A 25,028-nucleotide genomic window follows, 5' to 3' on the forward strand; every position below is an offset into this window, starting at 1 on the left:
GCCCCGTGGATCATGACTCCCATGAAGGTACCCAGTCAAGACAAGGACCGCTATCTGCCACCAAAAAGGGAAACAGAATCTCAAGAAAAATCGAAAGGATCATTCCACTCTGCAGAACATAGAACAACCCATGGTTCTCGTACAATATCAAAGCCCAGGGAGACGAACTCCCTAGAAACACAAGGATCAAAGAAAAAGAGATCCATACACAGGGAAACATGTCCCAAAAAGGACTCGAGGAACACCCTCATATCCCTGACCCTGAACCATACCCAAAGGTATTCCAGGAAAACCAGGAGTTCCCCAATGCCTCATATCAGATCTAGATCTGCAAGCTAGACAGCAGAGACAGCAGAAATAGGATAACTATCCCAGCAGCTAGTAAAGAGTTCTCCAAAAGAACACCCACCGTCTGAACAGGAACTCCCAATGGCCAGCTTCCAAGTAGAAAGCTGACTCACCGTTGCTAAACCCAAACATAGAAGGCGTTTCGAAGCTTGCCAACACCCAGTCAAAATGCAATTAGCCGTAGCTGGTTACACCCTCAAAGTGCAATAGCTGTAGTTGGATTCAACTGCAAACCTTCCAAGGGCTCACAGCCTTCTGAATATCGGGCTCCAAGGAGCGCCCTATACCAGCACCAAATGCCAGTGGAAAAGAGGAGGACATCCAAGACCTCCCACAAAGGAGAGAACTGACTCTAGAGAAAACGGTCAACCCTGCATAGAGTAACCGACCCCCAATCTTCCCTCTAGGATAATGGTCCCAGCCCAAAGGCTAGTCAAGACCAAAGACAAGAATGCCAGACTTCCGGAAGAGAAAGGAAGGGTCAACGTAGGAACAAAGCCCCCATGCTACCATGAGTCAGGATAGATAATGTGCTTGGGTACGACACCCTCTACATGGCTGTCTTCTTTAAAACTAAGGAAGACTTCCCAAGGGAAGAAGGCCCTCAGACCCTCAGCATCCATATATCAGAATCCAACATATAGCAGGAGCCCCATAGGGATCAAACCCTCATCCTCCCATGGCAGGAACGGAGGAACCTCTTTCAGGATTCTTGAACGTAAGAAGGGAAAAGACCCTTACAAGACCCACAGGTCGCTCCAAATACTAAGGTAACTCTGTACCCGGAGAACCCTACCCCCGCTCCAGAAGAGAAGGGAAATAAACTACGGAAACCTACCCTATCATAGAGGCGAGATACCGCCAACCCAGGTAAGTATACCTTGAGTCTATAGGAACAGCGTAAATGTGCCAGAAGACCAGTAGGGAACCGTCAGAGGGACCTAAAGCCTAAGCCACAAAACGAGGCATCTCTCATAGAGCCCCAGCCTCTACGGAGAGGCGCACGGGACCACAAGCATCTAGTGTGAGATCGAACCATCCACACCCATCCAAGGAGAGACACGGACCTGGTCAGGGTCCTCGAAAAAGGAATCAAATGAAGATCCAACTTCCAGAGGAACCATAAGCTTCCTCCTACAAGGAGGAACGCACCTCTTAGGTCCATAGACTTGGTGATCTTACAATATCCTCAAACCCAAGAGTCACAAAGGACTTCCTTAAAGGTCTAAGATCCAGCATCCAGGGCACTTGGATCGCACAGATATCTCATAGGCAAGCGTTAATACATGCTACACACACAGGCAAGGGAGCGACCAACACCCAAAGGCGAATGAGAACCCAGTACCTTGCTTGCCATCCGACCTTAAGGCACCGCCCTCGAAGCCCCCAACGGAGCATTGAGGATAAATGGTCAACTACCTGACCCCAAAAGGGCGGCTCTCCGTAACCGACCTCGCCTCGTTACTGAAAAAGTTGCAACAAGGACGGAAATAAAACCGAATGTCGAGACCATGGTCAGACCAAGGGTAATGGAAGAGACAACAGCCAGAGATCCTTGAAGGATCTATCTTCCAAAATCTTCTTTAAGCAGGCAACTGCTGGAGATTCGCAGCTCCCCACAGAAGGCAGGGAACCCCTGCACACCAACTCCTAGAGTAACACAACTCTGAGCAGAGAAAGAATATGCCCGCGCATCCCGACCATATGATCCACCCATCCGCCACCGCAATAAAATGCTTAATAGGCTAAAAAGAGTCAGCATCCTGAAAAACCTTGAGTGAAAATGCAAATTATTAATCACTCGGCACACCAGACCACACAGGTCCCACACATCTCCCACACATCTCCCACTCCAAGAATGGAATAACGGTTCTGAGTCCCCGGGGACCTGAAGAACCATGATGATGTCTGCAAAAATAGATTCGTATCCCAGGCGAGAAGCCCGAAAAGCCAACCTAGATGGGCATTCCTTACCCTCCGTTCGGAGGGGTTGTATTTAAACAACAGGCCTCATACTTCGGTAGGATCCGAGTCTGGAGTCCATAGAATAGGCCAAGAGACATTTAAAATCCAGCAGGATTAATCAGCACCACGAGGGTGACATGAACCCTCGTAACAGCCGAAAAAAGTATCCGACCAGTACCTGTCTGGTATAGGGAAACTCTAGAACTGCCCAAGGTCCAAGAAAATTCATCCTGAAGGATCGATAAATGAACTAGAAAAACATAATTCTATTATTTAACAAGTGCGCAACTTCAGAGAAAGTGCCCACGCGACCTAAGTCGCAAGTATTGGTTCCAGAGAAGAACATTCATAAAAACGAAATTCTAACAGACATGAGCTTAAATGGACAGTATACTGTAAAATAGTTTTTCCCTTAATGTGTTTACAATTGCTTTTTTTACCAACTGCAGAGTAAAAAATGTATTAAAATTAGCTTTTTAAGGTTTATTTCTGTATATTAAAGCTCTGATTTTGTGTTTTGAAGCCACAGCCTAATAAAATAGGTTGAGCTTGTAGGTATAATCAGATCTCATTACTGTATCACATTGTGCACATATACCTGCTTCTTTATCTTATATCTGTCCATAAAACAATCACCAGTACTTTGAAAGAACAATGGAAAAACATAATTTATGTAAGAACTTACCTGATAAATTCATTTCTTTCATATTAGCAAGAGTCCATGAGCTAGTGACGTATGGGATATACATTCCTACCAGGAGGGGCAAAGTTTCCCAAACCTCAAAATGCCTATAAATACACCCCTCACCACACCCACAATTCAGTTTAACGAATAGCCAAGAAGTGGGGTGATAAGAAAAAAGTGCGAAAGCATATAAAATAAGGAATTGGAATAATTGTGCTTTATACAAAAAAAACATAACCACCCCAAAAAAAGGGCGGGCCTCATGGACTCTTGCTAATATGAAAGAAATGAATTTATCAGGTAAGTTCTTACATAAATTATGTTTTCTTTCATGTAATTAGCAAGAATCCATGAGCTAGTGACGTATGGGATAATGATTACCCAAGATGTGGATCTTTCCACGCAAGAGTCACTAGAGAGGGAGGGATAAAATAAAGACAGCCAATTCCTGCTGAAAATAATCCACACCCAAAATAAAGTTTAACGAAAAACATAAGCAGAAGATTCAAACTGAAACCGCTGCCTGAAGTACTTTTCTACCAAAAACTGCTTCAGAAGAAGAAAATACATCAAAATGGTAGAATTTAGTAAAAGTATGCAAAGAGGACCAAGTTGCTGCTTTGCAAATCTGATCAACCGAAGCTTCATTCCTAAACGCCCAGGAAGTAGAAACTGACCTAGTAGAATGAGCTGTAATTCTCTGAGGCGGAGTTTTACCCGACTCAACATAGGCAAGATGAATTAAAGATTTCAACCAAGATGCCAAAGAAATGGCAGAAGCTTTCTGGCCTTTTCTAGAACCGGAAAAGATAACAAATAGACTAGAAGTCTTTCTGAAAGATTTAGTAGCTTCAACATAATATTTCAAAGCTCTAACAACATCCAAAGAATGCAGCGATTTCTCCTTAGAATTCTTAGGATTAGGACATAATGAAGGAACCACAATTTCTCTACTAATGTTGTTGGAATTCACAACTTTAGGTAAAAATTCAAAAGAAGTTCGCAACACCGCCTTATCCTGATGAAAAATCAGAAAAGGAGACTCACAAGAAAGAGCAGATAATTCAGAAACTCTTCTGGCAGAAGAGATGGCCAAAAGGAACAAAACTTTCCAAGAAAGTAATTTAATGTCCAATGAATGCATAGGTTCAAACGGAGGAGCTTGAAGAGCCCCCAGAACCAAATTCAAACTCCAAGGAGGAGAAATTGACTTAATGACAGGTTTTATACGAACCAAAGCTTGTACAAAACAATGAATATCAGGAAGAATAGCAATCTTTCTGTGAAAAAGAACAGAAAGAGCAGAGATTTGTCCTTTCAAGGAACTTGCGGACAAACCTTTATCTAAACCATCCTGAAGAAACTGTAAAATTCTCGGAATTCTAAAAGAATGCCAAGAAAAATGATGAGAAATACACCAAGAAATATAAGTCTTCCAGACTCTATAATATATCTCTCTAGATACAGATTTACGAGCCTGTAACATAGTATTAATCACAGCGTCAGAGAAACCTCTTTGACGAAGAATCAAGCGTTCAATCTCCATACCTTTAAATTTAAGGATTTCAGATCCTGATGGAAAAAAGGACCTTGTGACAGAAGGTCTGGTCTTAACGGAAGAGTCCACGGTTGGCAAGAGGCCATCAGGACAAGATCCGCATACCAAAACCTGTGAGGCCATGCCGGAGCTACCAGCAGAACAAACGAGCATTCCTTCAGAATCTTGGAGATTACTCTTGGAAGAAGAACTAGAGGCGGAAAGATATAGGCAGGATGATACTTCCAAGGAAGTGATAATGCATCCACTGCCTCCGCCTGAGGATCCCGGGATCTGGACAGATACCTGGGAAGTTTCTTGTTTAGATGGGACGCCATCAAATCTATTTCTGGAAGTTCCCACATTTGAACGATCTGAAGAAATACCTCTGGGTGAAGAGACCATTCGCCCGGATGCAACGTTTGGCGACTGAGATAATCCGCTTCCCAATTGTCTACACCTGGGATATGAACCGCAGAGATTAGACAGGAGCTGGATTCCGCCCAAACCAAAATTCGAGATACTTCTTTCATAGCCAGAGGACTGTGAGTTCCTCCTTGATGATTGATGTATGCCACAGTTGTGACATTGTCTGTCTGAAAACAAATGAACGATTCTCTCTTCAGAAGAGGCCAAAACTGAAGAGCTCTGAAAATTGCACGGAGTTCCAAAATATTGATCGGTAATCTCACCTCCTGAGATTCCCAAACTCCTTGTGCCGTCAGAGATCCCCACACAGCTCCCCAACCTGTGAGACTTGCATCTGTTGAAATTACAGTCCAGGTCGGAAGCACAAAAGAAGCCCCCTGAATTAAACGATGGTGATCTGTCCACCACGTTAGAGAGTGTCGAACAATCGGTTTTAAAGATATTAATTGAGATATCTTTGTGTAATCCTTGCACCATTGATTCAGCATACAAAGCTGAAGAGGTCGCATGTGAAAACGAGCAAAGGGGATCGCGTCCGATGCAGCAGTCATAAGACCTAGAATTTCCATGCATAAGGCTACCGAAGGGAATGATTGTGACTGAAGGTTTCGACAAGCTGCCATCAGTTTTAGACGCCTCTTGTCTGTTAAAGACAGAGTCATGGACACTGAATCTATTTGGAAACCCAGAAAGGTTACCCTTGTCTGAGGAATCAATGAACTTTTTGGTAAATTGATCCTCCAACCATGATCTTGAAGAAACAACACAAGTCGATTCGTATGAAATTCTGCTAAATGTAAAGACTGAGCAAGTACCAAGATATCGTCCAAATAAGGAAATACCACAATACCCTGTTCTCTGATTACAGACAGAAGGGCACCGAGAACCTTTGTAAAAATTCTTGGAGCTGTAGCAAGGCCAAACGGCAGAGCCACAAACTGGTAATGCTTGTCCAGAAAAGAGAATCTCAGGAACCGATAATGATCCGGATGAATCGGAATATGCAGATATGCATCCTGTAAATCTATTGTGGACATATAATTCCCTTGCTGAACAAAAGGCAAGATAGTCCTTACAGTTACCATCTTGAACGTTGGTATCCTTACATAACGATTCAATATTTTTAGATCCAGAACTGGTCTGAAGGAATTCTCCTTCTTTGGTACAATGAAGAGATTTGAATAAAACCCCATCCCCTGTTCCTGAACTGGAACTGGCATAATTACTCCAGTCAACTCTAGATCTGAAACACAATTCAGAAATGCTTGAGCTTTTACTGGATTTACTGGGACACGGGAAAGAAAAAATCTCTTTGCAGGAGGTCTCATCTTGAAACCAATTCTGTACCCTTCTGAAACAATGTTCTGAATCCAAAGATTGTAAACATAACCTGCCCCCTACCAGCTGAGCTGGAATGAGGGCCGCACCTTCATGTGGACTTAGAAGCAGGCTTTGCCTTTCTGGCTGGCTTGGATTTATTCCAGATTGGAGATGGTTTCCAAACTGAAACTGCTCCTGAGGATGAAGGATCAGGTTTTTGTTCTTTGTTGAAACGAAAGGAACGAAAACGATTATTAGCTCTGTTTTTACCCTTAGATTTTTTATCCTGTGGTAAAAAAGTTCCTTTCCCACCAGTAACAGTTGAAATAATAGAATCCAACTGAGAACCAAATAATTTGTTACCCTGGAAAGAAATGGAAAGTAGAGTTGATTTAGAAGCCATATCAGCATTCCAAGTCTTAAGCCATAAAGCTCTTCTAGCTAAAATAGCTAGAGACATAAACCTGACATCAACCCTGATAATATCAAAGATGGCATCACAGATAAAATTATTAGCATGCTGAAGAAGAATAATAATATCATGAGAATCATGATGTGTTACTTGTTGCGCTAAGGTTTCCAACCAAAAAGTTGAAGCTGCAGCAACATCAGCCAAAGATATAGCAGGTCTAAGAAGATTACCTGAACACAGATAAGCTTTTCTTAGAAAGGATTCAATTTTCCTATCTAAAGGATCCTTAAACGAAGTACCATCTGACGTAGGAATAGTAGTACGTTTAGCAAGGGTAGAAATAGCCCCATCAACTTTAGGGATTTTGTCCCAAAATTCTAATCTGTCAGACGGCACAGGATATAATTGCTTAAAACGTTTAGAAGGAGTAAATGAATTACCCAATTTATCCCATTCTTTGGAAATTACTGCAGAAATAGCATTAGGAACAGGAAAAACTTCTGGAATAACCACAGGAGATTTAAATACCTTATCCAAACGTTTAGAATTAGTATCAAGAGGACCAGAATCCTCTATTTCTAAAGCAATTAGAACTTCTTTAAGTAAAGAACGAATAAATTCCATTTTAAATAAATATGAAGATTTATCAGCATCAACCTCTGAGACAGAATCCTCTGAACCAGAAGAGTCATCAGAATCAGAATGATGATGTTCATTTAAAAATTCATCTGTAGGGAGAGAAGTTTTAAAAGATTTTTTACGTTTACTAGAAGGAGAAATAACAGACATAGCCTTCTTTATGGATTCAGAAACAAAATCTCTTATGTCATCAGGAACATTCTGCACCTTAGATGTTGAAGGAACTGCAACAGGCAATGGTACTTTACTAAAGGAAATATTATCTGCATTAACAAGTTTGTCATGACAATCAATACAAACAACAGCTGGAGGAATAGCTACCAAAAGTTTACAGCAGATACACTTAGCTTTGGTAGATCCAGCACTAGACAGCGATTTTCCTGTAGTATCTTCTGACTCAGATGCAACGTGAGACATCTTGCAATATGTAAGAGAAAAAACAACATATAAAGCAAAATTGATCAAATTCCTTAAATGACAGTTTCAGGAATGGGAAAAAATGCCAAAGAACAAGCTTCTAGCAACCAGAAGCAATGAAAAATGAGACTTAAATAATGTGGAGACAAAAGCGACGCCCATATTTTTTAGCGCCAAATAAGACGCCCACATTATTTGGCGCCTAAATGCTTTTTGGCGCCAAAAATGACGCCACATCCGGAACGCCGACATTTTTGGCGCAAAATAACGTCAAAAAATGACGCAACTTCCGGCGACACGTATGACGCCGGAAACGGAAAATAATTTTTGCGCCAAAAAAGTCTGCGCCAAGAATGACGCAATAAAATGAAGCATTTTCAGCCCCCGCGAGCCTAACAGCCCACAGGGAAAAAAGTCAAATTTTTGAAGGTAAGAAAAAAATGATTAAATCAAATGCATTATCCCAAATATGAAACTGACTGTCTGAAAAATAAGGAAAGTTGAACATTCTGAGTCAAGGCAAATAAATGTTTGAATACATATATTTAGAACTTTATAAACAAAGTGCCCAACCATAGCTTAGAGTGTCACAGAAAATAAGATTTACTTACCCCAGGACACTCATCTACATGTTTGTAGAAAGCCAAACCAGTACTGAAACGAGAATCAGCAGAGGTAATGGTATATATAAGAGTATATCGTCGATCTGAAAAGGGAGGTAAGAGATGAATCTCTACGACCGATAACAGAGAACCTATGAAATAGACCCCTTAGAAGGAGATCACTGCATTCAAATAGGCAATACTCTCCTCACATCCCTCTGACATTCACTGCACGCTGAGAGGAAAACCGGGCTCCAACTTGCTGCGGAGCGCATATCAACGTAGAATCTAGCACAAACTTACTTCACCACCTCCATCGGAGGCAAAGTTTGTAAAACTGAATTGTGGGTGTGGTGAGGGGTGTATTTATAGGCATTTTGAGGTTTGGGAAACTTTGCCCCTCCTGGTAGGAATGTATATCCCATACGTCACTAGCTCATGGACTCTTGCTAATTACATGAAAGAAATCAACATTTTATTACCTTATCTCTGCATTATCACACTGGGAGTGTAATTTCTTCTGCTGGCTGTGTTTACAAAGCTTATCTATAGCTGGTACGCGCGGCCACAAACTTTCAGAATAGGTGGGGATACCACATGCTACATTAACAATTTCAAATGCCAATATAAGGGTAAAGGAGCTACTTGTAAACAATTTAATACACTCCAGCAGTTAAAGTGGATCATTGGGAACAAATTAAAGGGGAGCAAAATTTTGAGTAAACTGTCCCTTTAAGAAAAAACTAATTAAACACATCCATCCGGATCAAAAAATAAAATGAAGGCAGCACCCATCAGGTGAACGCCCAAGGTGTATGAGGAAGACAACGGAACCAACCGATTAAAAGCGGCATTCACCCAAGCTCAGAACTGGAACCGAAAAACATAAAGTAAAAGAAAAACGGCGATGTTAAGGAGATTGGCTTCATCCCCAGATGTCATATTCATTTTGCCATCCAGCTACTAAGGCCTCTGATCCATCGGCCCGCTAGGACTGGTATCCTCCAACATTGCCAAAACATGTCTTAAAAGAACACGAAGGCAAACCAGCCTATAATGGAAGGCAAAATCATACCTCGCCGGATCAACTGAAGACCCTGGCTCCGAGATAGGGACCCCTAAAGCCTCAGGGACCAACGATTCCCCAGAAGGCTGAGCTGAATCGGGCGATCCCATGCTCGACGGGCCCTGGTTAATGGAACACGGACAGTATATTAGAAATACTTCACTTGGGAGATATAAATGATTCAGCGCCATAGATGGCCATGTGGAACCGTGCCGTAACCTCTGGAGGAAACAAGCTACCCTCCGGAGAAGGCATAAAGGCCAAAGGGACACCTGCTTGCGTAGCCGGGAAATGGACTGGGACACTTGCTTCACGGGTCATGAAAACCTCTGAGGCGGATGGCTCAACGCACTCTAAGCTCCCTGCTTCACGAGAAAAAGAGTACTCTAGAACAGCAATCGGAACATAACTAATGGGCATTGATTACCCAGGCCATTTCATATTCATCACAAGACACATCCTCCGTATCAGAGGCATCCGTGTCGCGCATATCAGAATCCTCAATAATCTTGGGATTACAAAAAAAAACAAAAAAAAACTAGCTGGCACCCTTTAACACCCCCAATGGCTGGGGCACTTACCACCCCCTGTGACCCAGACAACCCACGAGCAAGACTCTCTCGGTCGCACAGTGTCAGCATACGGAAGTGAGAGAAAACGTAACCGCACCCGTCATGAGGTGCACCGTGCCAGTCACGAAAAGGGCGCCCAATCTGAAAAGATTGTGTCATTAAAAGAAGGCAGTTATGTTCCGTAAAGGCCATGAGCCTAAGTATAGCTACACATTTGCAGATAGAACCATATTACAAACATGATTAAAAGTCCCTCCTGTTCAATAACCCCCCTCAGGAGATATTAACCCACAATTCCTTATTAAGATAAAAGGAGTCCCACTGGGACCCTACCTTGTTTCGTTAACATTACATTCACATATCGAAATAAAATGAAACGATCTTACCGCTCACTGAGAGGCTGACAGGATTACTTAAAACTCCAGGCCCATTGCGAAGAGTACTATCCTCCACAAGAGACACTCTCAAACCTCTGACACTTCTCTGCCAAACTCCTGTGACGAAAGCCAAAGAATGACTGGGGGTGAGAGAAGTGGGGGAGGTATTAAAGCCTTTGGCTGGGGTGTCTTTGCCTCCTCCTGGTGGCCAGGTTCTATATTTCCCAAAAGTAATGAATGCAGCTGTGGACTCCTTTTAAGAAGAAAATATATACATGTGAAGGGTTATTCAGGGATTCCTGACAGATGGCTTGGAAATAGCAAAGTGTTAACTGTACTTATTGCTCTATAACTTGCAAAAAAAAAACAAAGAACATGTATACATTGGGTATTTCTAAACTCAGGACAAAATGTAGAAACTTTTTAGCATGGGTGTTTTTTGGTGGTTGTAGATGTGTAACAGGTTTTGTGGGTCAAAGTTAGAAAAAGTGTGTTTTTTTCAATTTTCTCATTTTATTATTAAAAAATTATAGTAAATTATAAGATATTATAAAAATAATGGTATATTTAGAAAGTCCATTCAATGTCGAGAAAAACTGTATATAAATATGTGTGGGTATAGTAAATGAATAAGAGGAAAATTACAGCTAAACACAAACACAGCAGAAATGTAAAAATAGCCCTGGTCCTTAACGGTAAGAAAATTGAAAAATGGTCTGGTCACTAAGGGGCTAAAATTGAATTCTTATTGCAGATTGTTACACCCTCATAATATACTTTATCTGGGGAAGGACTCACCTCACTCTCTGCATTGCCAATGAAAAAAAGTGAAACAATTTGGAGTGCATCCCTTCTGCCTGCAGACAGCATCCTCTTGTCAGTGTGTGAATTATACGAGCCACCAAGACCCGGTTAACAGAGGTGTTTGGTTTCAAGTAAAGATTAAAGTACAGCGTCAGTAAGTCTGAAAATAAAAAAAAAAAAGGTTCATTGCCGTAGAGTATGGAAGAATATAAAATAAAATGTGTTTGCAGGATATAAATAATTTAGCAAGCACCTGTAAAGTGTGGTCGTTTACGGCAGTCCTAAGAGCTGATTAAAAGACACTAAAGTCAAAATGTGCATAAAATGCTTAAATAATAAAAATATAATATATTTTTGGGGTAAAATACCTCTAAAACTATGCTTGTTTCACTTCCTACCACAGAGACTAAGGGCCAAATGATTTAAAAATTCTTCAGAACTGCAAGAAATATTACAAAACCCTTGCATGGGCATTGCTCACGTGGAATGTTCTAAGAAAAAGGACTGAACCAGGAATTCCCTGTGAGTTCACCTCCATAGAGAGCAATGAAGCTTACTAGAGCTCAGGGGAAAGTGAATACAAGAAGAAACTGGCACTGATAATCATTTTATCTGAAGCACATGCTTTCAGTTTAATTCACCTTGCATTCATTTTAAGTTTATGTCTTATTTCCTTCCCTTTTATAAGCGTAGGGTTGCCACCTGTCCCTTAAAATACAGAACACTTACACATGCTGCATGGTGTGCAGGGAGGAATATGAATAGTGCTGTCCAGAAACACAATACATGTTCCTCCCTGCACACCCTGCAGCATGTGTAACTCATAAGTGTCCAGGAAAACATGGCCGAGGTGGCAACCCTACATAAGCTCAATGCGTATTTTGAAATAAACTTGCCACTCTACAGTCACCTACAGGTGTAATGTGCCTCAATTATTCCAAATTGTGAGGAAACGCCCCAAGAAGACAACAGAACAAACGTTTGCAATATACTTGTTTGTATGTGTAACCGCTGTTCTGTTTACTTTGTTTATGGGAAACAATTTATTCGAGAAATTTTTCTTTTGTAAATTATAGTGTACCTTAAATATGAGTTTTACCAATTAGATTGAATTTTTTTTTGGCTAATTTAAAGGGACAGTATACACTAATTTTCATATAAATGCATGCAATATGCAAATACTGATGTAAAAATCCAGTATAAAACCTTTTAAAAACTTATTTAGAAGCTCCCAGTTTAGTACTGTTGATGAGGTTAGGCTGGGACACCCAGTGAAATGGGCTGGGAAAACAAAAGGAGCAGACAGTTCCCCTCCCCCGAATATGTAAGGACAGATAACAAACAGAAACCAGCAGGAGTCTGTAAACGCATGTATGTGTATATCTGACACAGTGGGGCTTGGTTAGGAGTATGAAAATCAGAACAATTTTAATAAAAAAATAAGCAAAACTATACATTTTTACAAAAACACTCCCAGATGGGCTATATAAATGGATCATCTGCAAAACATTTATGCAAAGAAAAATCGAGTGTACAATGTGACTTAAAGGGACACTAAACCCAATTTTTTTCTTTCATGATTCTGGTAGAGAATACAATTTTAAACAATATTCCAATTTACTTCTATTATCTAAATTGCTTCATTCTTTAGATATCCTTTGTTAAAGAAATAACAATGCACATGGGTCAGCCAATCAAACGAGGCACCTATGAGCAGCCACCAATTAGCAGCTACTGTGCCTTTCTAGATATGCTTTTCAGCAAAGGATATCAAGAGAATGAAGCAAATTAAGATAGATTTATTACCCAGCTTTGCATAACCAACACTGTTAAATTAATAGACTTTTTACCTCTGTGTGTGTTTTTCAGTTATTAAATTCTACGGTGTTTAGTGGTCATTTAAAGTCTGATCAAGTTCTCCTATGTAAAATCATTTATTGCACATAATAGTGTAGACCACTGGTTTTCAAACCTGTCTTCAGGCCTCCCTAACAGGCCACATTTTGTGGATATCTCAACTGAAGCACAGGAGAAATTATTAGCTGATTAGTAAACGTGGTTATTTTACCTGCTCTCACCCAAGGTAATCAAGAAAGCCTGAACTGTTGGGAAAGCCTGAGGACAGGTTTGAAAACCAGTGGTGTAGACATTTGATGAGAAACAATATAGTAAGGGCTAGATTTATCATAGCTGAGGCATACAGGGGCACATATACGCGCCCCTGTACGCCTCAGCTCGCCTGTAGCGGGGCAAAATTACCCGTAGGTAATCAACATTGCACATGAGCGCAATTTTGCGCTCGCGTGCAATCCCGCCCCCTGCCCGCGCACAGCCAATCACCCGCGGGCAGGAGCTGTCAATCTCCTTGGCCGGACTCGACCGAGGAGATTGAATTTCGCCACCTTAGAGGTGGCGAAGAGCTTGTGAGAACTTGCTGCTGTAGGGGCTTGATAAATCTAGCCCTAAAAGTGAGTCTATGTGGTATGGAGGTCTTTAAAGGGACAGTATAATATACAATTGTCTTTCCCTTAATTTGTTTCCAATTACTTTTTTACCAGCTGAATGGTATAAATATTTGTTTTTTAAGGCTTATTTGTGTATATGAATTGGCTGATTTTGTGTTTTGAAGCCACAACCTCATAAAATGGGTTGAGCTTGTAGGTATAATCAGATCTTATTACATTGTGTACATATACCTGCTTCTTTATCTTATATATGTCCATAAACTAATCACTAATACTTGGAGAGAACAATGGAAAATTGACATTTTATTACCTTATATCTTCTATAACCCACTGGGAATGTAATTTCTCCCCATGTATCTGTACCGAGAGAACCTTGGTAGCAATGATTCAATGAATATATTTATATTTTCTTTTTTTAGAATAATTTTGACACTTTGGAGTGTAGTAGTGTAGTGTAGTGTTCGCAGGAGCCACGATCTTGGAGATTTACAGGTAAGACTTTAATGAAGTGTGGGCAAAGGATCTTTCATTTGAACTTTGCTCACCACTCACTAACCCTTCTTTTCTACAGGAGTGCACCAGATGTGGAGATTTTAAAATGACAAAAGGCTCTGATTTTTACATCCTTAAGTCCAACTATCACTACGTGAGCTGGTGGTCTGCTGCTACAAGCTTGCTTATCGTAGCCTCAGGAATCCTACAGCTCTACTTAATCCAAGGTAAAGTCCACCATAGAGACAAAGAAGCCGAGGTGCTGAGGGGGAATACTTAGGACTTTGCACAGTGGTCACAGCTCATGTGCAAGAGACTGATTTTGATATTTGGAGTTTTAAATTTCTAATTTAACATATGACTAATTAATACAAGAAATTATAGTATATTAATTAAAAATATATAAAAATATATAGGAACTGTATTTACTGTTTGCAGTGTTAAGAATATAAACTGCATTTATGGGTGTCTGCTGCCACCTATAGATCAGGGATGGTATCACAGCCAAAAGATAAATGGCTACTCAGGGAGGCGTCTCCCAAATAACCAAGAGATGTTCAGCTCAAGGAGCCTATCACAAGATAAGCTTCCGTTGTGCGTTTCCAACCAATGATTAAAATAAAAAGGGGTGGGATTATATTGCATGATATAACCCCAGGCAAGAGAGAGAAAAAGTGTCTGCTGTTGAATTTTGACTGACAAACTGCTGCCTTGGGATCCAGTCTATTATAAAGCAATCTGGGCCTAATTTTTATCCATCTTGCAAAAATTACCTCTTTTAATTTATGAGGTGAAATTGGATTTATCAGAGGAACTCTGAAAGAATTGATGTGCTTATTTGGGTGAAGTATAAGAAACGGTTAAATAACATAATTTATGTAAGAACTTACCTGATAAATTCATTTCTTTCATATTAGCAAGAGTCCATGAGCTAGTGACGTATGGGATATACATTCCTACCAGGAGGGGCAAAGTTTCCCAAACCTCAAAATGCCTATAAATACACCCCTCACCACACCCACAATTCAGTTTAACGAATAGCCAAGAAGTGGGGTGATAAAAAAGTGCGAAAGCATATAGAATAAGGAATTGGAATAATTGTGCTTTATACAAAAATCATAACCACCACAAAAAAGGGTGGGCCTCATGGACTCTTGCTAATATGAAAGAAATGAATTTATCAGGTAAGTTCTTACATAAATTATGTTTTCTTTCATGTAATTAGCAAGAGTCCATGAGCTAGTGACGTATGGGATAATGATTACCCAAGATGTGGATCTTTCCACGCAAGAGTCACTAGAGAGGGAGGGATAAAATAAAGACAGCCAATTCCTGCTGAAAATAATCCACACCCAAAATAAAGTTTAATGAAAAACATAAGCAGAAGATTCAAACTGAAACCGCTGCCTGAAGTACTTTTCTACCAAAAACTGCTTCAGAAGAAGAAAATACATCAAAATGGTAGAATTTAGTAAAAGTATGCAAAGAGGACCAAGTTGCTGCTTTGCAAATCTGATCAATCGAAGCTTCATTCCTAAACGCCCAGGAAGTAGAAACTGACCTAGTAGAATGAGCTGTAATCCTTTGAGGCGGAGTTTTACCCGACTCAACATAGGCAAGATGAATTAAAGATTTCAACCAAGATGCCGAAGAAATGGCAGAAGCTTTCTGGCCTTTTCTAGAACCAGAAAAGATAACAAATAAACTAGAAGTCTTTCGGAAAGACTTAGTAGCTTCAACATAATATTTCAAAGCTCTAACAACATCCAAAGAATGTAACGATTTCTCCTTAGAATTCTTAGGATTAGGACATAATGAAGGAACCACAATTTCTCTACTAATGTTGTTGGAATTCACAACTTTAGGTAAAAATTCAAAAGAAGTTCGCAACACTGCCTTATCCTGATGAAAAATCAGAAAAGGAGACTCACAAGAAAGAGCAGATAATTCAGAAACTCTTCTGGCAGAAGAGATTGCCAAAAGGAACAAAACTTTCCAAGAAAGTAATTTAATGACCAATGAATGCATAGGTTCAAACGGAGGAGCTTGAAGAGCCCCTAGAACCAAATTCAAACTCCAAGGAGGAGAAATTGACTTAATGACAGGTTTTATACGAACCAAAGCTTGTACAAAACAATGAATATCAGGAAGATTAGCAATCTTTCTGTGAAAAAGAACAGAAAGAGCAGAGATTTGTCCTTTCAAGGAACTTGCGGACAAACATTTATCTAAACCATCCTGAAGAAACTGTAAAATTCTTGGAATTCTAAAAGAATGCCAAGAAAAATAATGAGAAAGACACCAAGAAACATAAGTCTTCCAGACTCTATAATATATCTCTCTGGATACAGATTTACGAGCCTGTAACATAGTATTAATCACAGAGTCAGAGAAACCTCTTTGACTAAGAATCAAGCGTTCAATCTCCATACCTTTAAATTTAAGGATTTGAGATCCTGATGGAAAAAAGGACCTTGCGACAGAAGGTCTGGTCGTAGCGGAAGAGTCCACGGATGGCAAGAGGCCATCCGGACAAGATCCGCATACCAAAACCCGTGAGGCCATGTCGGAGCTACCAGCAGAACAAACGAGCATTCCTTCAGAATCTTGGAGATTACTCTTGGAAGAAGAACTAGAGGCGGAAAGATATAGGCAGGATGATACTTCCAAGGAAGTGACAATGCATCCACTGCTTCCGCTTGAGGATCCCTTGATCTGGACAGATACCTGGGAAGTTTCTTGTTTAGATGAGAGGCCATCAGATCTATTTCTGGAAGTCCCCACATTTGAACAATCTGAAGAAATACCTCTGGGTGAAGAGACCATTCGCCCGGATGTAACGTTTGGCGACTGAGATAATCCGCTTCCCAATTGTCTATACCTGGGATATGAACCGCAGAGATTAGACAGGAGCTGGATTCCGCCCAAACCAGAATTCGAGATACTTCTTTCATAGCCAGAGGACTGTGAGTCCCTCCTTGATGATTGATGTATGCCACAGTTGTGACATTGTCTGTCTGAAAACAAATGAACGATTCTCTCTTCAGAAGAGGCCAAGACTGAAGAGCTCTGAAAATTGCACGGAGTTCCAAAATATTGATCGGTAATCTCAGCTCCTGAGATTCCCAAACTCCTTGTGCCGTCAGAGATCCCCATACAGCTCCCCAACCTGTGAGACTTGCATCTGTTGAAATTACAGTCCAGATCGGAAGCACAAAAGAAGCCCCCTGAATTAAACGATGGTGATCTGTCCACCACGTTAGAGAGTGTCGTACAATCGGTTTTAAAGATATTAATTGAGATATCTTTGTGTAATCCCTGCACCATTGATTCAGCATACAGAGCTGAAGAGGTCGCATGTGAAAACGAGCAAAGGGGATCGCGTCCGATGCAGCAGTCATAAGACCTAGAATTTCCATGCATAAGGCTACCAAAGGGAATGATTGTGACTGAAGGTTTCGACAAGCTGAAATCAATTTTAGACGTCTCTTGTCTGTTAAAGACAGAGTCATGGACACTGAATCTATCTGGAAACCCAGAAAAGTTACCCTTGTCTGAGGAATCAATGAACTTTTTGGTAAATTGATCCTCCAACCATGATCTTGAAGAAACAACACAAGTCGATTCGTATGAGATTCTGCTAAATGTAAAGACTGAGCAAGTACCAAGATATCGTCCAAATAAGGAAATACCACAATACCCTGTTCTCTGATTACAGACAGAAGGGCACCGAGAACTTTTGTAAAAATTCTTGGAGCTGTAGCTAGGCCAAACGGCAGAGCCACAAACTGGTAATGCTTGTCCAGAAAAGAGAATCTCAGGAACTGATAATGATCTGGATGAATCTGAATATGCAGATAAGCATCCTGTAAATCTATTGTGGACATATAATGCCCTTGCTGAACAAAAGGCAGAATAGTCCTTACAGTTACCATTTTGAACGTTGGTATCCTTACATAACGATTCAATATTTTTAGATCCAGAACTGGTCTGAAGGAATTCTCCTTCTTTGGTACAATGAAGAGATTTGAATAAAACCCCATCCCCTGTTCCAGAACTGGAACTGGCATAATTACTCCAGCCAACTCTAGATCTGAAACACAATTCAGAAATGCTTGAGCTTTCACTGGATTTACTGGGACACGGGAAAGAAAAAATCTCTTTGCAGGAGGTCTCATCTTGAAACCAATTCTGTACCCTTCTGAAACAATGTTCTGAATCCAAAGATTGTGAACAGAATTGATCCAAATTTCTTTGAAAAAACGTAACCTGCCCCCTACCAGCTGAGCTGGAATGAGGGCCGCACCTTCTAGAAGGCTTGGATTTATTCCAGACTGGAGATGGTTTCCAAACTGAAACTGCTCCTGAGGATGAAGGATCAGGCTTTTGTTCTTTGTTGAAACGAAAGGAACGAAAACGATTATTAGCCCTGTTTTTACCCTTAGATTTTTTATCCTGTGGTAAAAAAGTTCCTTTCCCACCAGTAACAGTTGAGATAATGGAATCCAACTGAGAACCAAATAATTTGTTACCCTGGAAAGAAAATGGAAAGTAGAGTTGATTTAGAAGCCATATCAGCATTCCAAGTTTTAAGCCATAAAGCTCTTCTAGCTAAAATAGCTAGAGACATAAACCTGACATCAACTCTGATAATATCAAAAATGGCATCACAGATAAAATTATTAGCATGCTGAAGAAGAATAATAATATTATGAGAATCATGATCTGTTACTTGTTGCGCTAAAGTCTCCAACCAAAAAGTTGAAGCTGCAGCAACATCAGCCAAAGATAGCAGGTCTAAGAAGATTACCTGAACACAGATAAGCTTTTCTTAGAAAGGATTCAATTTTCCTATCTAAAGGATCTTTAAACGAAGTACCATCTGACGTAGGAATAGTAGTACGTTTAGCAAGGGTAGAAATAGCCCCATCAACTTTAGGGATTTTGTCCCAAAATTCTAATCTGTCAGACGGCACAGGATATAATTGCTTAAAACGTTTAGAAGGAGTAAATGAATTACCCAATTTATCCCATTCTCTGGAAATTACTTCAGAAATAGCATTAGGAACAGGAAAAACTTCTGGAATAACCACAGGAGATTTAAACACCTTATCTAAACGTTTAGAATTAGTATCAAGAGGACCAGAATCCTCTATTTCTAAAGCAATTAGTACTTCTTTAAGTAAAGAACGAATAAATTCCATTTTAAATAAATATGAAGATTTATCAGCATCAATCTCTGAGACAGAAACCTCTGAACCAGAAGAGTCATCAGAATCAGAATGATGATGTTCATTTAAAAATTCATCTGTAGAGAGAGAAGTTTTAAAAGATTTTTTATGTTTACTAGAAGGAGAAATAACAGACATAGCCTTCTTGATGGATTCAGAAACAAAATCTCTTATGTTATCAGGAACATTCTGCACCTTAGATGTTGAGGGAACTGCAACAGGCAATGGTACATTACTAAAGGAAATATTATCTGCTTTAACAAGTTTGTCATGACAATTAATACAAACAACAGCCGGTGGAATAGCTACCAAAAGTTTACAGCAGATACACTTAGCTTTGGTAGTTCCAGCACTAGACAGCGATTTTCCTGAAGTATCTTCTGACTCAGATGCAACATGAGACATCTTGCAATATGTAAGAGAAAAAACAACATATAAAGCAAAATTAATCAAATTCCTTAAGTGACAGTTTCAGGAATGGGAAAAAATGCCAATAAACAAGCTTCTAGTAACCAGAAGCAAAGAAAAAATCAGACTGAAATAATGTGGAGACAAAAGCGACGCCAAATAATACGCCCACATTGTTTGGCGCCTAAATTCCGGAACGCCAACATTTTTGGCGCAAAAGGACGTCAAAAAAATGACGCAACTTCCGGCAACACGTATGACGCCGGAAACAGAAAAGAATTTTTGCGCCAAAAAAGTCCGCGCCAAGAATGACGCAATAAAATGAAGCATTTTCAGCCCCCGCGAGCCTAACAGCCCACAGGGAAAAAAAGTCAAATTTTTAAGGTAAGAAAAAATGATTGATTCAAACGCATTATCCCATATATGAAACTGACTGTCTGAAAATAAGGAATGTTGAACATTCTGAGTCAAGGCAAATAAATGTTTGAATACATATATTTAGAACTTTATAAATAAAGTGCCCAACCATAGCTTAGAGTGTCACAGAAAATAAGATTTACTTACCCCAGGACACTCATCTACACGTTTGTAGAAAGCCAAACCAGTACTGAAACGAAAATCAGCAGAGGTAATGGTATATAAATAAGAGTATATCGTCGATCTGAAAAGGGAGGTAAGAGATGAATCTCTACGACCGATAACAGAGAACCTATGAAATAGACCCCGTAGAAGGAGATCACTGCATTCAAATAGGCAATACTCTCCTCACATCCCTCTGACATTCACTGCACGCTGAGAGGAAAACCGGGCTCCAACTTGCTGCGGAGCGCATATCAACGTAGAATCTAGCACAAACTTACTTCACCACCTCCATCGGAGGCAAAGTTTGTAAAACTGAATTGTGGGTGTGGTGAGGGGTGTATTTATAGGCATTTTGAGGTTTGGGAAACTTTGCCCCTCCTGGTAGGAATGTATATCCCATACGTCACTAGCTCATGGACTCTTGCTAATTACATGAAAGAAATATAACTTGATATTTTAAAGCAAATACATTCATTGTTGCTACAGTCTAATCAAAGTTAGTAATTTTAAAAGGGCACTTTGTATTTTATTTTTATATATACATATATATATATATATATATATACATATATATATATATATATATATATATATATAAAATTCTTTTATTTAAGATTTTAAAAAAAGCATAACAGTAATTGCCAAGTTATAAATGGCACAAAACCATATACATTATCATAGAAATGCATTAACAGAATGTACCGCTATTAATAAATAATAAAGAATGTAACATGGCATAAGCTTATGAATCCTCCATTTTACAATAATATATTCTCCACAGGTCATGAGAGGTCACTTATGAACCCAAAACAAACATAAACGTCAGCGAGGAGAGCTGAGAAAACATAAATAGAGCAATGATATAGGTGTGTGTTATATCGTTAATAGCTTTCATAATTAACTAAGTAGCCGGCCTCGTATGGGCTGTTAGCAATATATCAAACTGGTATATTGCGTTAGTTAAATCGAAGACCCTATGGTGTCTAATTACACCGAGGGGTTATAAGTATTACAGTGCGTAAACACCGCTCCCAGTTGAAAGAGGGGGAGGCTTGTCCAGGAGATTTAAAGAAGGCAGGAGGCTACCCTTAAAATAAAGACTAACGACTTATTTTATCAGACATGCCAGGTCTACACTTTACACATAGGGCAAAGAAGACTATATACATTCACTATCAAATATAAAAGTGTTTATGCAATCTCGGGGTGAAGATGTAGTGATATTGTAGTGAGAACGGCATGTGTTGTCTATGTTCTCATATATTTAGATCTAAGCCCCCAAGTATGGGCCCTATACCTAGGTGGCCAGCGCATTAGTGATGTTAGTCGTGAGGCTGTGCAGAGCTTAATGGGAGTGTACAGCATAAGCAAAGCATACAACGTGTTAAGAAATCTTTATCTACTAAACAGCAGGCTACTATTGACTGCCTTCATCACATAATAATTAATAAGTAACTTAGGTTTATGTCAGCTGAGATAGCTAATAAACAAGGAAAACAAAAATACAGACGTGGGGTATTTACAGTAGTTTTGCCAACCAACTGCCTGTGATTTATAATCATCAAGTATAGACTGACACTCTTTGGGGTACATGGTTACTAGCCGTTCATGGCAATACACAGAGATATTGAACTACTAACTGTTCATTTAGGTGTATATGTAGAACATATGATCAAGAGCTGGTAACTTGGATTTCTGCTTGCATAGATGAGCCAGTCATTAAGCTAGAAAATAATATAAGATAATATAATCGGAACTGACTCATTAGCCTATAACCTCTGTATGGAGATTGTCACCCCATTCTGGGCCCCATAATTAAGTAAAGGGCAAGACGAGAGATGTCAGGGCCTTAACCTAAACATACTGATAGGACATAGATTTATGATTCAAAGTTATGAATTGGCCCCAAAGGAAGCAAATACAAAGATATAAATCAGACATCTAGTGTTCTAAAGTGAAGTAAAATTGCTTTTCTGACATCATCACATAACATAGAGAGCTGTAGAAGTCTAAAGTACAGTAAAATTGCTTTGCTGACTTCGTCACAGAATATAAGCATTATATTTAACTATTAAAACGCCATGAGAGCTCTACTGTTAGGAAGAGATCATACTCCAACAAATATGTCTATTATATACAGGCTATCCTAGATATCTGTCTATGTGACGCTAAGCAATTTACCGTGTATCATATGCAGGTGTTTAGAAGCCCAAACAAATATATCTATAATAAAAAGGAGAAAAGAAGAAGAGAAATATATGTATATAAATTAATAATGCTAACAAGATGAGGGCTTATATTAACAGTGAGTGGGGAAAAACTACTGTGTGGCAAACAGGCTTTTTGAACAGATACATAATCAGAGACCTCATGGACAGTATCGCGTGGCAATACTATATTCATCCAATACCACACTTCTGTAGTTGAGTAAGTCTATAAGTGATAGCAACAAAAGTCAAAGTCTGTTTATGAGATACCTCCCTCTGATCAGAAACATCATCACGCCAATGGACCAAGAATCTTACACTGATTAATGTCCCTCGTGTTGCAGGGATCCGTCTCGCAGCTTTTTTAGCTTGAGCTCGATAGCCTCTTCGTACCCTCTGTACTCCTAAAGTCTGATCTCCACAACTCAGGGTGAAGATAGTGATTCCTTTAAATAGCGGGAGGACGGCCGCTCCATCCCGAGCCTTGGCTGGTAAGGGTTCTTCCTCCAATCTATTTTCATGCGCAGCGGCGTGAGATGCACCCGTGCTGTCAGGGATGTCCGAATTACAGTTACGTGAGGTGGGTCTTTGATCCGCTTTTATTTCTCCAGTTCTCAGTGTGCTTCGCCTGGCACTATCTAGTGTAGAGGGTTGAAGGTATTCACCAGCTTGACGGTCCACTTGCTGCGGAGCGCCGTCTACCTCTGCCACCATCTTGCCTGCATGGCTGCCTTGTTAGACATAAGTAGCTCTAATTGCATATGTTAGATCTTCCACCCCGCAGTGTAGTTTCGGCTCCAGATCTTTAAGGAGAGTTTTAATTAACAAGCGGGGGTCCTCCTTCATGCTTAGTTTCTCTACCTGTATAATCCGTGGGGGGTGTTGGATATCAAAGGTCTAGGCCTCCACTTCAGCCTCTAAACAGTCCAAAGTAGCGCTCTGTTGTAGTTACCTCTGTCACAAAAGAACAGCATTTGGCTCAGCAATGTGTCTTGATCACACTTCTGCAGTATATCAACTTAGATACTTAAATTATTAGAATAAATGTGGTGGATTATTTGCAAAAATAGCAGAGCTTCACTTTTTTGCTGCGATTCATGGCCGCTGCCCGGACACGTCAGCACTTTGTATTTTAGCTTGCATTCATAATCCTGTGTAGTTTAAAACTAGTCTTTTGTTTGCCCAGTAATTTATAATTGCAGCCATATAAATATATTTTAGAATTTGTCTTAATTGTAGATAATTAAGAATTTATTTCAGCTCAGATAAATTGGCATAAGAGTTGGTTGTTTGCATAAATAATATATACAATTTCTGATGTTTTAAATTAGAGTTATATAGGATAAATTGTAGGCTAAGTAGTTTAATTATGCTGGTCTGAAAGTTAGTGGCCCATACTTTGGTATTTCATTGTGGTGATGTAATGCAATTCAATTGTGAATAAGGTTAATTATAAAGGTACATTTGGTTTGCTTTGTAAAGAATATTGTAACAATTTAAGCCTGTATAGTTTGATTCATATCTGGTTTTCTATAAATATAATTCAATGTGTTTATAAATTTAACTAATATAAAGAATTTAGGAATTTATATTAATTTTAATTATTTTGTATATGCATTTTATTGGGGGTTTATTTTAAAGAATAATTATTTAATAAATTGTATTATAACCCGGCCATATACTGACAGGGAGAAAGGGGACACCCCTGCCGCGTACCGTTGGAAATGGGGAGGAGAGAGGTGAGCTAAATCCCAACCCTCTGACTAAGGCTGTAGGGTTAGAATAGAGTGCCTTGATGGCCTGGATCGTTTGTTCAGGAAACTTAAAGGTTTCTAAAACCTTCCATAGGTACTCCCATCGAACACGATCAAACGCCTTCTCAGCATCAAGGAAAATTACTGATATAGGTTTGTTCAATCTATTAGATTCCATTAGGATGTTCAAAAGTCTCCTAGTATTGTCTGGGCCTTCCCTCCATGGAATAAATCCCACCTGGTCGGGATCTATAAGACTGGGGAAGAGATTAGAAATGTGATTAGCAATTAATTTGGAATAGATCTTAACATCCATATTGATTAGAGAAATGGGTCTATAATTAGTGCAGAACGCGGGGTCCTTATCCGGTTTGGGGACGGTAACATGGGTCGTCTCAAGGAACTCTCTCCGAAAAACACCTTCCGCATTTGCTAAATTAAAGAAACTAAGTAGTAAAGGTGAAATTTCATGGATATAGGTTTTATAAAAAAATGCCGTGTATCCGTCAGGGCCGGGGGTTTTAAAGGGTTTCAAATTTTGAATGACTCGTTTGATCTCTTGGAGCAAAAAGGGACAGGTGAGGGACTCTTTTTGATCCATGCTGAGGGTAGGCAACTGAAGGGAATTTAGGAAAGAACTAATAATCTCAGGAGGGGCGGGTTTATTAGGCTCCTTATCTCGTATGTTGTATAGCGTAGAATAAAATTTACTAAAC

General features: G+C 39.7%; 1 protein-coding gene across 1 annotated transcript in view; it reads right to left on the reverse strand.

The window, feature by feature from the left end:
- Nucleotides 1–25,028, reverse strand: part of ATM (ATM serine/threonine kinase) — a 925,848-nt gene that overhangs the window by 814,219 nt on the left and 86,601 nt on the right. The window contains exon 6 of the mRNA XM_053708547.1: nucleotides 11,168–11,333. Within this exon, the coding sequence (XP_053564522.1) occupies nucleotides 11,168–11,333 (166 nt within the window). The remainder of the gene's footprint in view (nucleotides 1–11,167; nucleotides 11,334–25,028) is intronic.

Source organism: Bombina bombina, chromosome 3, assembly GCF_027579735.1.
Source record: "Bombina bombina isolate aBomBom1 chromosome 3, aBomBom1.pri, whole genome shotgun sequence".
NCBI classification, from domain to species: Eukaryota; Metazoa; Chordata; class Amphibia; order Anura; family Bombinatoridae; genus Bombina; species Bombina bombina.